Source organism: Castanea sativa, chromosome 7, assembly GCF_040712315.1.
Source record: "Castanea sativa cultivar Marrone di Chiusa Pesio chromosome 7, ASM4071231v1".
NCBI lineage: Eukaryota > Viridiplantae > Streptophyta > Magnoliopsida > Fagales > Fagaceae > Castanea > Castanea sativa.
Window position 1 is genome coordinate 36,770,823 of NC_134019.1, and position 14,309 is coordinate 36,785,131.

The 14,309-nt window shown below is 39.3% G+C and overlaps 1 protein-coding gene and 1 pseudogene across 1 annotated transcript; one reads left to right on the plus strand and one right to left on the minus strand.

Annotated features, from left to right (window-relative positions):
- Window positions 1-995: 995 nt before the first annotated feature.
- LOC142642846 (protein CANDIDATE G-PROTEIN COUPLED RECEPTOR 7-like) lies at window positions 996-2,342 on the minus strand. Its single transcript, XM_075817275.1, has 2 exons — window positions 1,122-2,342; window positions 996-1,088 (listed from the first exon to the last, which is right to left on the minus strand). Exons 1-2 carry the CDS (start codon window positions 2,340-2,342, stop codon window positions 996-998), a joined length of 1,314 nt encoding a protein of 437 aa, XP_075673390.1.
- A 7,214-nt stretch (window positions 2,343-9,556) lies between these two features.
- Window positions 9,557-14,309, plus strand: part of LOC142644401 (3-ketoacyl-CoA synthase 4-like) — a 32,661-nt pseudogene continuing 27,908 nt past the window's right edge.

A 14,309-nucleotide genomic window follows, 5' to 3' on the forward strand; every position in this document is an offset into this window, starting at 1 on the left:
CTTTTTTTTGTAAGTAATTGCATGTTCAAGCTTCTTCATCATATTGTAACACAAATTGAAGTCATACAAGAGCAAATTATGCAATGATGTAGTTCCTTAATCAATTTAAGATTTATAAAATTATTTTAGTCTACCTCACAAATAAATAGGTTCCTGTGCATAGCACGGGTTAGCGACTAGTTAACTATATATATATAAAAAAGTTAAGTTCTAAAAGTTGTGATTGTGTTAAATGGATATCTTGCCCAATTGTCACATGTATTACTTTCAAAAATATTTTTACTATTATTTTATCAGCTAATTTTTTTTAACACATGACTTTTTGCTTCTTATCAACTTATTTATTTATTTATTGAATTGTTTTCATTAACTTGTTAATAAATAAGTTAAATAAAATTTATTAAATTTTGGTAATGAGTGCATTCGCACATCCCTTAATGAGGAATTCGTTAATGAGGAATTTCATGGATCAAACTACATTGAAAAGTAACAAAGTACATAAAGAAATATTTCTTTAACTGATTGACGTGCAACTACACTCAAAAAACTGATTGATTATAATAAATAACTCAATTTTAATTCTTGTCTTTAGATACTTGTTAGCTGGACCCATGAAGTATTGACAAGCAATTTAAGATGTGATTAATGTTCATCATTAAGTATTTAGTGCTCTTAACATGTGCCTTTCAAGGCATTGGTTAACAATACTTGTTTTTTTTATTTTTTTTGGGGGGGGGGGGGGGGGGGGGGGGGGTGAAAGAACAACATAAATGAGCCTTTAAGAATATACATACTAAGGAAGTACAATAGTTTTAGTTTTAGAAGACAACACCGGGCTTATGAAAGGAGCCTTGAACATGAGTAGATTGTACTCGAAATATGGAATATGATTATCTCCTCTCCTTGTTTCTCAAGAAGCTTGAATGTTGAAGCTCATTCCACTATATAACTGGGAGAGACAAGACAATATAGTAGTGAACGTACCAGCTCAAAGCCTAGAGTTCAAATGTGTCATCTTCTTCGAGCAACCTGCCTGCTGCAATCTCTTCCTCTTCATCAATCTCCAAGTATGGATTCCTTTCCATCGGCTTAAAGTTAGAGAAAAGAAACACATAGAAAGCCAAGCTTGCAGCTTCTGTTATGGCATCCTGAACCCATTTATATTCATAAGGACATACAGCACCAATCATCACTGCAAAAACCCTTGTAAAATACAAGTACCCCACCAAAACCGTGTACAATGTCTTGAACATTATTAGTTTTTCAACATTCCTAGCTGCCTTGCCATCTGTTTTGGATGCTTCTCGTAAGCTTTTAATTGACCAAGCTATTGGGAAAAATATTGCACAGCAACAAATTATATCAACCAAGAAGAAAATCTGTTTCCATTTTAACCAATCCTTCATTTGTATTGCTGGACCTGTTTCCTCCAAAACAACATAAGCTATATTCTCCACAACCTGTAATGGAATTACAATCATCAAAACAATCTTCTCTCGCTTTTGCAGGTAAGGTTTCAAGAAAGACCACCCAGTGCCTATGAGTACAATGACTGTGAAAAGCATTATACCCTTGAAGAACCCAAATACATAAAATGCTACATCCCAACCATGTGGAGTACCAGTTTTTCTCACGTATATATATTGTTCAAAAGCACATATCATTTTGAACCCCTTGAAGAGAAGCAATGCACCCATAATTATATGGATTTTGTCAACAATTAGTCTTTGTTTGATGCATGTGAAGACCCATATAATGAGAAAACTTGTATATATGAGAAAGAAGATAAAATAGAGCATTGGCAAATTGGTTGTGCCTGCAGAAAGGAAATCTTTTTGACCATTTCGTAAATTGTACATCTCTGTGTGGACATCCATTGACACTTCAAATTCTTGCTGACAGTTAACAAAAGACAAGGTGTATTCTTCAGGTTTATCAATGGGTGTGGAAAAATTATAGGTTGAGTTGGTGGTGAGCTTTTCAAAAGTGAATAAAAGCTTAGCATACTGAGACAAAATGCAGAAACTTATGGTGAAATTGATGGGGGAGGACAAGTTATAGAGCTGGGCAAAAGCTGAAGAGTTGTAAAGGTAAAATCCCATGGAAGAAGTGTTTAGTTGTGCCTTGTGATTCGATGATTTCCATGAGACATCTTTAATGGAAATGGAGACGCGACCGCCTTGTAAGAACCCGAATGTCTGAAAGGTGATCTTCTCTCGGGAGTCATCGACAATGCGTGCGTTCCTGATCTCAGAGAAAGCAAATGGAATGCTTGAAACTATGAGTAATGCGTATGAGAGTTGAAGCATAGGATGATACTTTAGAGGAAAGAAGTTTTCCATAGCTAGAGTGAATATAGGATTGAAACTCCAAAAATGTAAAAATGGTATCCAAATTGGTAGAGATCGAATTATTTTTATGTTGCTTAAGGTGGTTCAAACTGAAAACAATAATTGGCAAATGGCTGTGTTAAGTGTGTTTGGTTGGATATGAATGGCTCTAATTGTGGTAACAACAAAAGAGAAGAACGGTTTGCTAAAGGTTTGGAAGAGTAAGAGAACAAACTTATGACATAGCATGTATAAAATCCTTCAAAAAAATATTTTAGTGTACATTATTTAATGCAATATGAGAAACAATCACACTACAACTATGATTATGATTTAGACTTCAAGTTTCATTACAGCTTAGTTAATTTTAGGCTAATCTAACAATTTAGCGCCAATTATGTACTATCTTAGTTTCAAATTGTTGGTCTGGTTTAGAAAATTCAACTTTTTAATGGGACATAATTTATTATCATATTCAAATAAAAGTTCTAACTTATCTTTTTGATCAAATAAAAAAACCTCAATACTCCTAAAATACAAACTCTATTGGATGAGAATAGCGTGTACAATGCCAATTCTAATTAGTTGTTCTTTCATTCTCAAAAAAAAAAAAAAATTGTTCTTCTTGCGCAACGTAATTTGTTTATTTATTTATATTTTAAGAGTTTTTCTTTTCTAATAACTTAACTAAAAAGAAAAGGTACCCAAATTATATGGATTTTTAAGTGTTTGTTGTATTAAACTTCTGGAAATAAAATAGGGGTATAATAGAAAAATTAGTAAATTAGAGACTTTTGATTTTAAAATTAGGACAATAATTTGATTGTATTTAAATTTCAATAAGAGTTTGATGCTATGTTTTAGGAGATTTTTGTGATGACGTTATCTCCTCATTAGTATTTATGCATGTGGAAAAATATGGATGAAGCAAGCAGAAAATTAGTCATCAAATGTATTTATGCATGTGGAAAAATATCATTTTAATTTTTCGGTTCATAACACACTCCCACCTCTCGATATAATAGAAGTTTCTTTTGTTTAGGGTTCTCATCCTTTCAGTGCCTTCATCGGGCCTGTAAGGATTGTCGTTCTTCTTTATTTGTCTGTCATTTTTCATTTATTCTGGCTATTTCTGAGTGCTCTAGGCGGTCTATCATGGACAAAAATCCAGAGATTGGATGCAGCTAATCCATGCCACAAAGTCCGCTACCTATAGGCTGTACCGCTGTAGTATGTGGTTTCCCTCACGAGCTATCATATAACAAATTGGTTTACAAAGGCATACACATTCTTATAATAAGATTCTTGGTAGTGGGTATCGTAGCTAGGTTTGAATACCTTTGTAATGCAACGAGATAAGATTATGCATATTAAGCTATTTAGTATTGACTAATGTATGTGATATGCCTTGTGAAAATTTCAAAAGAATGTCTAGGAGAATTTGCCTTGTTGATGATTGCAAGGAACTTCTCGGGAGAATACTAATGAAGACAATTAAGCACTGATATAAAAACTTGAACTTGATGCTAATGCTGTTATATGCCTTATGAGAAGTTCAAAAAACGATGCTCTGGCAAGAAAGGGCGTGATGCAAAAACAGGATTTAGTAATCTATACTACTAATAAATAGGAAGGAGTAGTCCTTTCCTATAAGGTAATTCGATCTTTAAAATTTTTTTTTCTTTTACCGTTTTATTGCTCATATGATTTTAATTGTTCTGTATGATTTTTAGTTGTTTCTTTCTCTTTTATTTTCTAGAAAATTTTGATATTAAACCACAAAAAAAAAAAAAAAAAAAGCCTCATCACACAGAGCAAGTGGTGAAGCTAGTTTTTGATAATCCCCCTACTCATGTAGTCATGTGGCTCTTTTGTTACTTTTAGATAATATGGGTATGTATTATGAAAGGCACCGAGTGCATGCCTTTCTTAATGAAATTCCTTTATTACAAAAATAAAAACAAAGACTAATAAGTCTAATATATGTCCACTGGTCCCTCAATGATCATTAATCCACATGAGGGTTTTTTTATTTTATTTTATTTATTTTAAATTAATTCAAACTAGTTTTAAGACACACTGAAACTTTTAGCAAAAAAAAAATCTAATATACATTGTCATCACAAATATTACATGATATCCTTAATTACAACTAACACTCCCCGGTCAAATGATCCTTAATTAGTTATGTTTGTATTTAATTTCAATTATCTGGAAAAAAAAAACTTGATGAAGATATCCTTATCCACACAACAAGTAGTTATCCCCCATTCTCAAATCCCTCTCTAGCTTTTTTTTTTTTTTTGATACATCACTACAAAACTTGATCATTCGTATAAATTCATAAACACAGAAATCCAGAGAATAAATACGGAAACATATAAGTTTTTCTTTGGGCCAAAATAGGAGAGTGTATGCAGCATTTGGGCTTCAGCCCAACTCTATTCTTTTTAAATTCATTTTGTTTTGAGCTAATCTATTGTTGATTTATAAATTTTGACATTATAACATATAATCCTGTTCAAAATAAAAATAAAAATGATTCAATCCCATACTCTTACTCAAAATTTTCAGAATTATATTTAGAATCAGAACGTTAAGGAAGTGATATAATTGTTCATGGGTACAACCTTTAAGTTAATATTTAATTTATTTAAAAATATAAGTAAATATATTAAAGAATAGACAAAAAAAATGAAGATAAACTTAAAAAGACAAAAGGTGAATTGGTATTCAATTTAGACATAAATATGCAAGATACCAAAGCTTGTAATTAATATAATATTATTTTTCAAAAATATTAAATATACAATTTAGTAATTTTTAATATCAAAATAACTAAATTAAAATGAGGCACTTAAATTTATATTTTGGTTATTTATTTTGGTAGGAGGATTTTTGTTTTTGTTTTCAAAACAACATGAACTTTTTTCAAAAAATTAAAATTGAAATTAGTTTTCAAATAATAATTTTTACATTATACATGCTTGGCTCTCAATTTTAAGAACAAGTTTCAAAATACTAAAAACCAAAAAGATGTTTGGGAGACCATTTTTATCTTACTTTTTGATATTTTTTTTATAACTAAAAGTAATGCGTAGATTAATTTTTGTTTTGTTTTGGATAATGATAAGGGAATGTAGCTTATTTACTTTTTTTTTTATTATAAATTTTAATGATAAGCTTCAAATTTGAAGCTTGTGAATTTTTTGTGATAAAAATAAACTCTTTAATTTAAGAGATACAAGAGTTCGAACAAATCTATGGATTTACTACTTTCAATTTTTTTTACAACTATTCCATTAAAAACATTTTATGTATCTTGAAAACATCTTCCTAATTGTTTTCAAATCCTGTTTTGAAGAGGGAAAATAGGAAACAATTTTCTGAAAACTATATTTAGAGAACATCAACCAAACAATAAATTCAAGTGTGGGACCTACTATTTTATTTTTACCAAAACAAAAGATCAATGTTTGAAAAAAATAGGGACTTTTTGTTTCTTTAGTTCAATGTTTCAAGACTTCTCCAATTAAAGAATAAGGATTCTTTGTAAGACTCTTTGTTTTTTTTGGTTCAATATTTCAAGATAAACCTCTTGTACCTCTATTCCTTTATATATATTACACTATTCTTGAACAACTTGGCATTTGACCTTCCTTCTTTTTGCACTATTACGGATATGAAAATAATGGAAGGAAGGAAAGTGGTGTTTTCAATAGCGGATGGGCGAGTAACGTATAAGAACGGGACCTTGAGAGGGGAACAATCGAAGGTCATATCTTTTTTTTAATGATTCTTTTTTTTTTAATGTTATTTCATACTGAACAATTAATTTGTTTGTTTGTGGGATCATTTTCTTGCAAGAGGTAATTTAAATAAAAAATTATAGCTCACAACCCTTCATGCCATCTTATCAAATACATTCTGACCAAGAATGATGTCATTTATCTTTAACTTTTCAATGACACCTACTTAGCTTCTGTAAGTGCACAATTGCACCTGGACCCAAAGACAATCACGGGCTCAGGCCCAATGAGCCTTAAACAATAAAATTTGTAGAGTGTGGGCTTGAAACCTAGATTCAAAGTACTGGGAGCTCGATAACAGGCTTTTATAAACAAATACAGGTAAACAACGAACAATAATTGCAATGGATCTCCTCGAACTCGAGCCGAGGACTACTTCTTTATTATTTCTACTTCTTCCTTAAAGATTACAATTTCTCAATTTCTTTCTTAGCTACCGCGCCCCCTTTTCTTTGCCCTTTACCCCCCTTTTATACTTCCTTCCCTGATACTTTTTGAACAGTGACTAGAAGTTTCCACCTCACTGCTCAGGGGTCACCTCCCCATTAATGCGGCCAGGGAGGTAGGTGCAGAGCCTTTAATGCGGAGGTGGCAGCCTTTACTCTTGATATTTTCTTTAATACTGGTGCATCTAGAAGATTCAGGATGTCCCCTTTTATCCATTAGTCTTTCCAGAGTTGTGCCTTGACCTTTATAATAAAATCTTGAATTCTCTTGGATCTGTCCGAGGTGAAACCCTCCCTCGGCTGTATCCTCGGGCTCTCAGCGTATGGGCCAACTCATAGAGTTTAATCCTGGAACAGGTCGGCCCTCCACATTACAGCCCAAAGGCCCATATGCCCACTTGGGTCCTTTTACTCCCCACAATAGCCCCTCAAAACTCTAATTTTCAATATCCGAGGAGAAAATTAGGGTTTTGATCCGATGAGAACTAACTCTGCTTACTATGTGAATGATTGCACGTGTGGAAACCGTTTCGCGTTCCAGAAAACGCCACTTGGCGGTTTTATTTTCAGAAACGCGCGCATTTATTACTATGAGTTACACCTTGTCCCCCACGTTCAACGGTGAGATGTGCATCCAGCGGTCCTCGTTATTTCACGAAAAATTGGGCGGGACAAATATAATTTCGAGACCGCTTTCCGCACACCATGACGCTTCGGGAACCTGCGCCTTCATTTAATTCATCAGGGACTAATCCCATCAAAACATCAGTAAACATACTTTACCTGCAGAAAACCGTGGAACTCTGCACAACTTGAGATTCGTAAGTTTTTGATTCTCCTTTTCTTAACATTTTCTCCTCGGATCTTGTCCTCAGCTATACTTGTAGACCTTTTCCCTTTTAGAGTTTAGTCTTTCGCCCCTCTCTGATGGGAAAATTTAAATGTCTAGTTGATACCGCCGCTGGAATGGAAGGCTTCAGAGCCAAGTATCACATTCTCGGCGATGTAGGTTTAAAATATTGCCCGGCGGAAGCCGTGGCCGGCTCTAGAAAGGAGGGAGAGGTTATCATCCCAATGATAGCCTTTGTAGAGGGTGGGATGACCCTCCCAATGAAGCCTGTAACTAGGGAGTACCTTCGCAACCACCGGTTGTGTCCCGATCAGTGCCTCCCAAACGTTTTTAGAGTTTTGGGTAGCGTCGATGCTCTAAACGAGCAAATGGGTCTAAACCTCACCTGGCACGACGTCGTCTTTCTGTACGAGTCCCATAAACTCTCCAAAGTAGGTTACTACATTAAATCCCGCTCTAGCGTCGTTAGACTAATCTCCTGTCTGCCCAAATCCAACAAAGGCATGAAGGATGACTACCTGATCGTCTCTGGGAACTGGCACGACGGCCTCCACTGCCCAGTTGAGTGGGGAGATCCAGGTGCGACACCTTAGGATTAACCTTCCCCCCACACAAACTCCTCTAACACTCACAAAAATGCGTATTCACATGTATTCATGTTTATTTAGGTTTATTATATGTTGTGTGAATCTGACCATGTTCATTTGATTTGGTGTCTTCTTTTACAGATAAGCAACACGTGCGCCCACGCTTAAGCCACTGCAACGTTGCAGATCTCAACCGAGTACTGCACTCTGAGGTGTTTGTCAGCGAGGATTTACAACTCAGGGCTGCTCATATGATTCTAGGGTACACTTCGATTTTGTCGAACTTCCAGGAGATAGAAAACGCCATAGTCGCGGGTGACCGAAGGCGAAGGAAGATAAACGTAGCCCGGCCCCACTTTTTGGACGACCACGATCTCCCTGACGCCCCTCACACCATTTTGTACACACAGCCCATAGCGGCAATTCCCCTCGCCGTGCACTCTCAGGCAACCGTTGTTCCAGAAGAGCAGGTGTCTTCTTCACACACGCTAGACGAGGAGATAGAACAGTTCCAATTTGAAGACAACGAAAGACCTCGAGGGAACTAGTTCGTCGTACTCTCTGACGAGGAAGAAGAAGCCACTGAGGCTTCTGGAATTGCAGGGTTAGTCGTTGCCCAACCAGAGGACGAATCCGAGGAGGATATGGACAGGATGAAGGGTCTCCTAACCAATAGAGCTGCGAAGGTTGTTGAGAGAAAGACGGGGGGGTCCCAAGCTCTTTCATCCTTACCACCTCCCCCTCCTCCAGCTGAGCCAAAACTTCCAGCCGAGGATCCCAAAAAGAAAAGAAAGGGGGAGGCCGAGGGGACAGGCAGCAAGGAACCAAAGAAACCGCGACAACAACTGCCAGCCGTTCAGCAGCAGAAGCTGGATAAAGGCAAAGGCAGGGCCCGCTCATTTGAAAGCGGGGAGATCAGGGACGTGGCCGAAGTGTGCCGAGCACCGGCCACCTGGTCCCCTGACTTAAGGCTGGACGGTGCACCCATCTCCTGCCAATCCAGTATAAGGGCGGTTCAACAAGGCCATGCCCACCACTTGGCCGAAGTGTTGGAGCGCCCTCTTCTGCTGCCCAAGGACATGGAAACCTTGGAAAAAATGAGCCAGCCACAACTATTCCTCTCTTTAAAAAGGGATTTAGCGCTGGTAAGTTTAACCCTTTTAGGAAGATTCCACTTTTAACAATATCAGATTATTCATAAGTGTCTTGCTATATCTGACTTCCTCGCACTTTATTGCAGGCCATTCAGGAAGTCTTCGTAGCCGAGAAATTTATAGAAGACACTCGAAAGAAGGCCAGAACTGAGCTTGAAATCAGGCTGGAGACTGAGAAGTCCTTGGGCACAGCCCTTGCTGAAAATGAGAAGCTTACCTCGGAGGTGGTTGAGCTAAAGAGAGAGATAAATGGGGCCGAAGCGAACCTGAAGACCATGAAGACCCAGATAGAAGGGCAGCGCAAGCTTCTTCGTGAAAAAGATGACGAGCTCTCCCAAGCCCAAAGGGAGCGCTCGGATTTGGAGAAGGAACTTACGCGAATGAAGGAGGAAGCCGGCGCATTCCATCGTTCTCTAGAAGCCGCCAAGCAGGCGAGTTATGAGGAAGGGGTAGCGGTCACCGAGGAGCAACTGACAGAAGCCTTTGCTGCCTTGTGCTGGGAGTACTGTCAAAAGGTCTAGGGGGAAGCTCTGAACGTAGTAGGAGTTCCTCTATCCTCGGATCTGAGGAAGTCCGAGAATGTTCGGCTTCCCCTGGAGATACAGGAGATTGAAGAGGCTCCTGCTGCTACTCCTACCCCTGAAACAACTCTTCCTGCTCTTCCTCCTATGGTCCCAAAGCTAATTCTAGATCCTACAGAACCTTCGGGTTCCAATAAAGAAAAGGAAGGAGACGGGGATGCCGAGAAGGACCTGAGCCAAAATGTGGAGTCCAACGTCCCTCCAACAAAGGCAGCAGACAAAGGAAAGCAAGTGCTGTCTCCCTTTGAGCTGGAGTTGAGAAAGACCGAGGCCACCAGCACTTCTCAGCAAGACCCCCCTCCAAAAGCTTAGGACCTAGCTTAGGACTTCTCTTTTTCCATATTTGAATTAAATATGTAATGTATATTTTGAATGATTAATGAAGAACAATTTCATTTGATTCTCACCTATGTTGCATCCGTTTTACTTTATTCTTTTTGTATTTGTCATAAAGATTGCCATTAGTACATAGTCAAAAAGGGACAGAACAAACAAATCTAACTCCAAGTATTACACAATCATAACCTCCACGCAGTCATTCGCATGTTTTAGTATTAAAAACTTAACAGCAGATGACAGGGTTGAGATATTTTAAACAATGCCTTGGTAAAAAAAAAAGACCTCATATAACGGTTAAACCCTTATAATGTGTGGTTTTGTTTTTAGTAGGATGTAAGATCCAAGGACCATTCCTTACATAAATTTGCTTAACACTTAAAGATATAGAGTTTTAAGATCCGATCTAACAAACAGTAAGGCACTAATTTCCAGACGCAATAAGAAATTAACTTTAATCAAGTTTACGGTCCGAGAACAAGACTTAACCAAGTTGCTGTTTGATTATTTAGATCAGTAACTTCAAATGTTAATTTTCCCAAAGTAGGAGGTCCGAGGACCCGGCATAACTAAGGTTCTGTTTAACAAGTGACAAGATATCAATTTCCACAAGGTTTGTGGTCCGAGGACGACACTTAACCAAGTTTCTGTTTGATTCTTAAGAATAGTAACTTCAAATGTTAATTTTCCCAAAGTAGGAGGTCCGAGGACCCGGCATAACTAAGGTTCTGTTTAACAAGTGACAAGATATCAATTTCCACAAGGTTTGTCGTCCGAGGACGACACTTAACCAAGTTTCTGTTTGATTCTTAAGAATAGTAACTTCAAATGTTAATTTTCCCAAAGTAGGAGGTCCGAGGACCCGGCATAACTAAGGTTCCGTTTAACAAGTGACAAGATATCAATTTCCACAAGGTTTGTGGTCCGAGGACGACACTTAACCAAGTTTCTGTTTGATTCTTAAGAATAGTAACTTCAAATGTTAATTTTCCCAAAGTAGGAGGTCCGAGGACCCGGCATAACTAAGGTTCTGTTTAACAAGTGACAAGATATCAATTTCCACAAGGTTTGTGGTCCGAGGACAACACTTAACCAAGTTTCTGTTTGATTCTTAAGAATAGTAACTTCAAATGTTAATTTTCCCAAAGTAGGAGGTCCGAGGACCCGGCATAACTAAGGTTCTGTTTAACAAGTGACAAGATATCAATTTCCACAAGGTTTGTGGTCCGAGGACGACACTTAACCAAGTTTCTGTTTGATTCTTAAGAATAGTAACTGCATGCGTCAGAGGTACTCATAACTTTGAAATGTTAACTGACAAAAGCACATTTTATTAATAATAATACCTTCTAAGATTATTTACATTCCATGGGCGTGGTACAATTCTTTCATCTAGGTCAGCTAGCCGATATGACCCTATGCCTGCTACTGAAACAATGCGATAGGGGCCTTCCCAGTTGGGTCCTAGTTTACCCCAAGCTGGGTTCTTAGAGGTGCCCACAACTTTTCTTAGCACAAGATCACCAGGTGCAAGTGGCCTTAGCTTCACGTGGGCATCATATCCTCGTTTTAGCTTCTGTTGATAATAAGCCATTTGGACCATAGCTGTCTCGCGCCGTTCCTCAAGTAAATCAAGACCTTTCTCCAGGAGTCCCTTGTTATTCTCTGGGCTAAAAGAGCTCGTCTTTAGGGTAGGAAAACCAGATTCTAGAGGTATCACCGCCTCGGCTCCATAAGTCATAAAGAATGGCGTTTCTCCAGTGGACCTGCGCAGTGTGGTCCGATACGTCCACAGAACATGAGGGAGCTCTTCTACCCATCTGCCTTTCGCATCGTCCAACCTCTTCTTGAGCCCGTTGACTATGACCTTGTTAACGGCCTCGACTTGTCCATTTCCCTGAGGATAAGCTGGGGTGGAGTACCTATTTATGATACCCATGTCACCGCAATACTTCCTGAAAGCTTTGCTGTCAAATTGGACACCATTATCTGATATAAGTGTATGTGGTATTCCAAATCTAGTGACGATGTTCTTCCACACAAACTTCTTGGAATCAACATCTCTAATGTTTGCCAAGGGCTCCGCCTCGACCCATTTAGTAAAGTAATCCGTTCCTACAAGCAGCCATCTTTTGTTACCTGCTGCCCTCAGAAATGGCCCCACTATGTCCAATTTCCACTGTGCGAAGGGCCAAGGACTGGAAAGGGGGTTAAGAACTCCTCCAGGTTGATGGATGTTAGGGGCGAACCTCTGGCATTGATCACATTTCCTGGCGTAGCCTTGTGCCTCCCTTTGCATATTGGGCCACCAATAACCCTAAGTCAAAGCTTTGTGGGTGAAGGACCTTCCCCCAATGTGGCTGCCACAAATCCCTTCATACAGTTCTTCCAGAAGTGCTTCCGTCGAGTCAGGGTGCACACACAGCAAGTACGGTCCTGAAAAGGATCGTTTTTACAGTTTCCGATCTTCGAAAAACCAGAAGCATGGCGCCTTTCGACGTATCTTATCTGCTTCCGATTTGTCCTCGGGAATGATGTCGTTCTTAAGAAAAGACACGACCGGGTCAATCCAACTAGGTCCAAGCCTTACTAGATGGACGCGAGCCACATTGATGGGGGTAAGAGTTGGCTTTAGCAAATCCTCCACAAGGATAATCCTGGGCAAACCCTGAGCCGAAGATGTTGCCAATGTGGCTAAAGAGTCTGCATGGGTGTTTCCACTCCTAGGAATGTGAGCTAAGGCAAAAGAGTCAAATTCAGCTTGCTGACGTTTGACCTGGGCCAAATATTCCTACATTCTGGGGTCTCTAGCCTCCATTGTCCCCATGACTTGGCCGACCACTAACTGAGAGTCCGAGAACACATGGATTGCCCTTCCACCCATCCTACGTACCATCTGCATGCCTACCAAGACTGCTTCATACTCGGCCTCATTGTTAGTAGCCGAGAAGGCCAATCTTAAATATTTTTCGAAGACAATTCCTTCAGGGGACATTAGAACAAGTCCAACACCAGACCCTCTCTGATTAGCAGCCCCATCCACATACACTTTCCAAGCCGGGGGCACTGCGGTTGTGATCACTCCAACTGATTTTCCATCCATGTGTGCTTCTTTTAGAGTTTCTTCTAGCAATGGTTCAGTAAACTTTGCCACCAAGTCAGCGAGAACCTGACCCTTCACCGAGGTGCGAGGCTTGTATTTAACGTCAAAAGCCCCTAGGACGGTCCCCCACTTTGCTATCCTGCCTGAGTAGTCAGCACTACGTAGCACTGCCTTGAAGGGAAATTGGGTCAGGACAACCACGGTGTGGGACTGGAAATAATGAGGAAGCTTTCGCGTGGCATGAACTACGGCCAGAAGTGCTTTCTCCAAGGGTAGATAACGCACCTCGGCATCGTTTAAAGATTTGCTAACGTAGTATGCCGGCCTTTGCACCCCGTCATCATTCCTTATAAGGACCAGGCTGACTGCGTGGACAGCCACTGCCAGATAAGCAAACAAGACCTCGTTCGCCTCGGGACGAGACAAAATGGGCGGCCGAGAAAGATATTGCTTGAGTTGTTGGAAAGCTAACGCGCAGTCCTCGATCCATTGGAACCCTTTCCATTTGTTCAACAACTGAAAGAAAGGACGACATTGGTCAGCCGACCGAGATATAAATCTGTTCAAGGCGGCAATCATTCCGGTTAATTTCTGGACTTCTTTTGGGTTCCGAGGAGGCTGCAAGTCCTGAATAGCCTTAACCTGCGTTGGGTTTACCTCTATGCCTCTATGAGTGATCATGTACCCCAAAAATTTTCCAGACCCAACGCCGAAAGAGCATTTTGAGGCGTTAAGGCGCAGCTTATACTTTCTTAACACCTGAAAGGTGTCAGCCAGGTCTCTCACGTGTAAGGGTATTATTTTGCTCTTTAAAACCATATCATCCACATATACTTCAACGGTCTTCCCCAGTTGCTGTTCAAACATTCTAGTCATCATCCTTTGGTAGGTAGCCCCAGCATTCTTCAAACCAAATGGCATGACCTTATAATGATAATTCCCCGTTGGAGTAATGAAAATAGTCTTCTCTTGATCCTTCAATGCCAAGGGAATTTGGTGATACCCTTGGAAGGCGTCCAGAAAACTCATCCTAGGATGTCCGACAGTAGCATCCACCAGTTGATCAATACGAGGCATTGGGAACGAATCCTTGGGGCAGGCCTTGTTCAGATC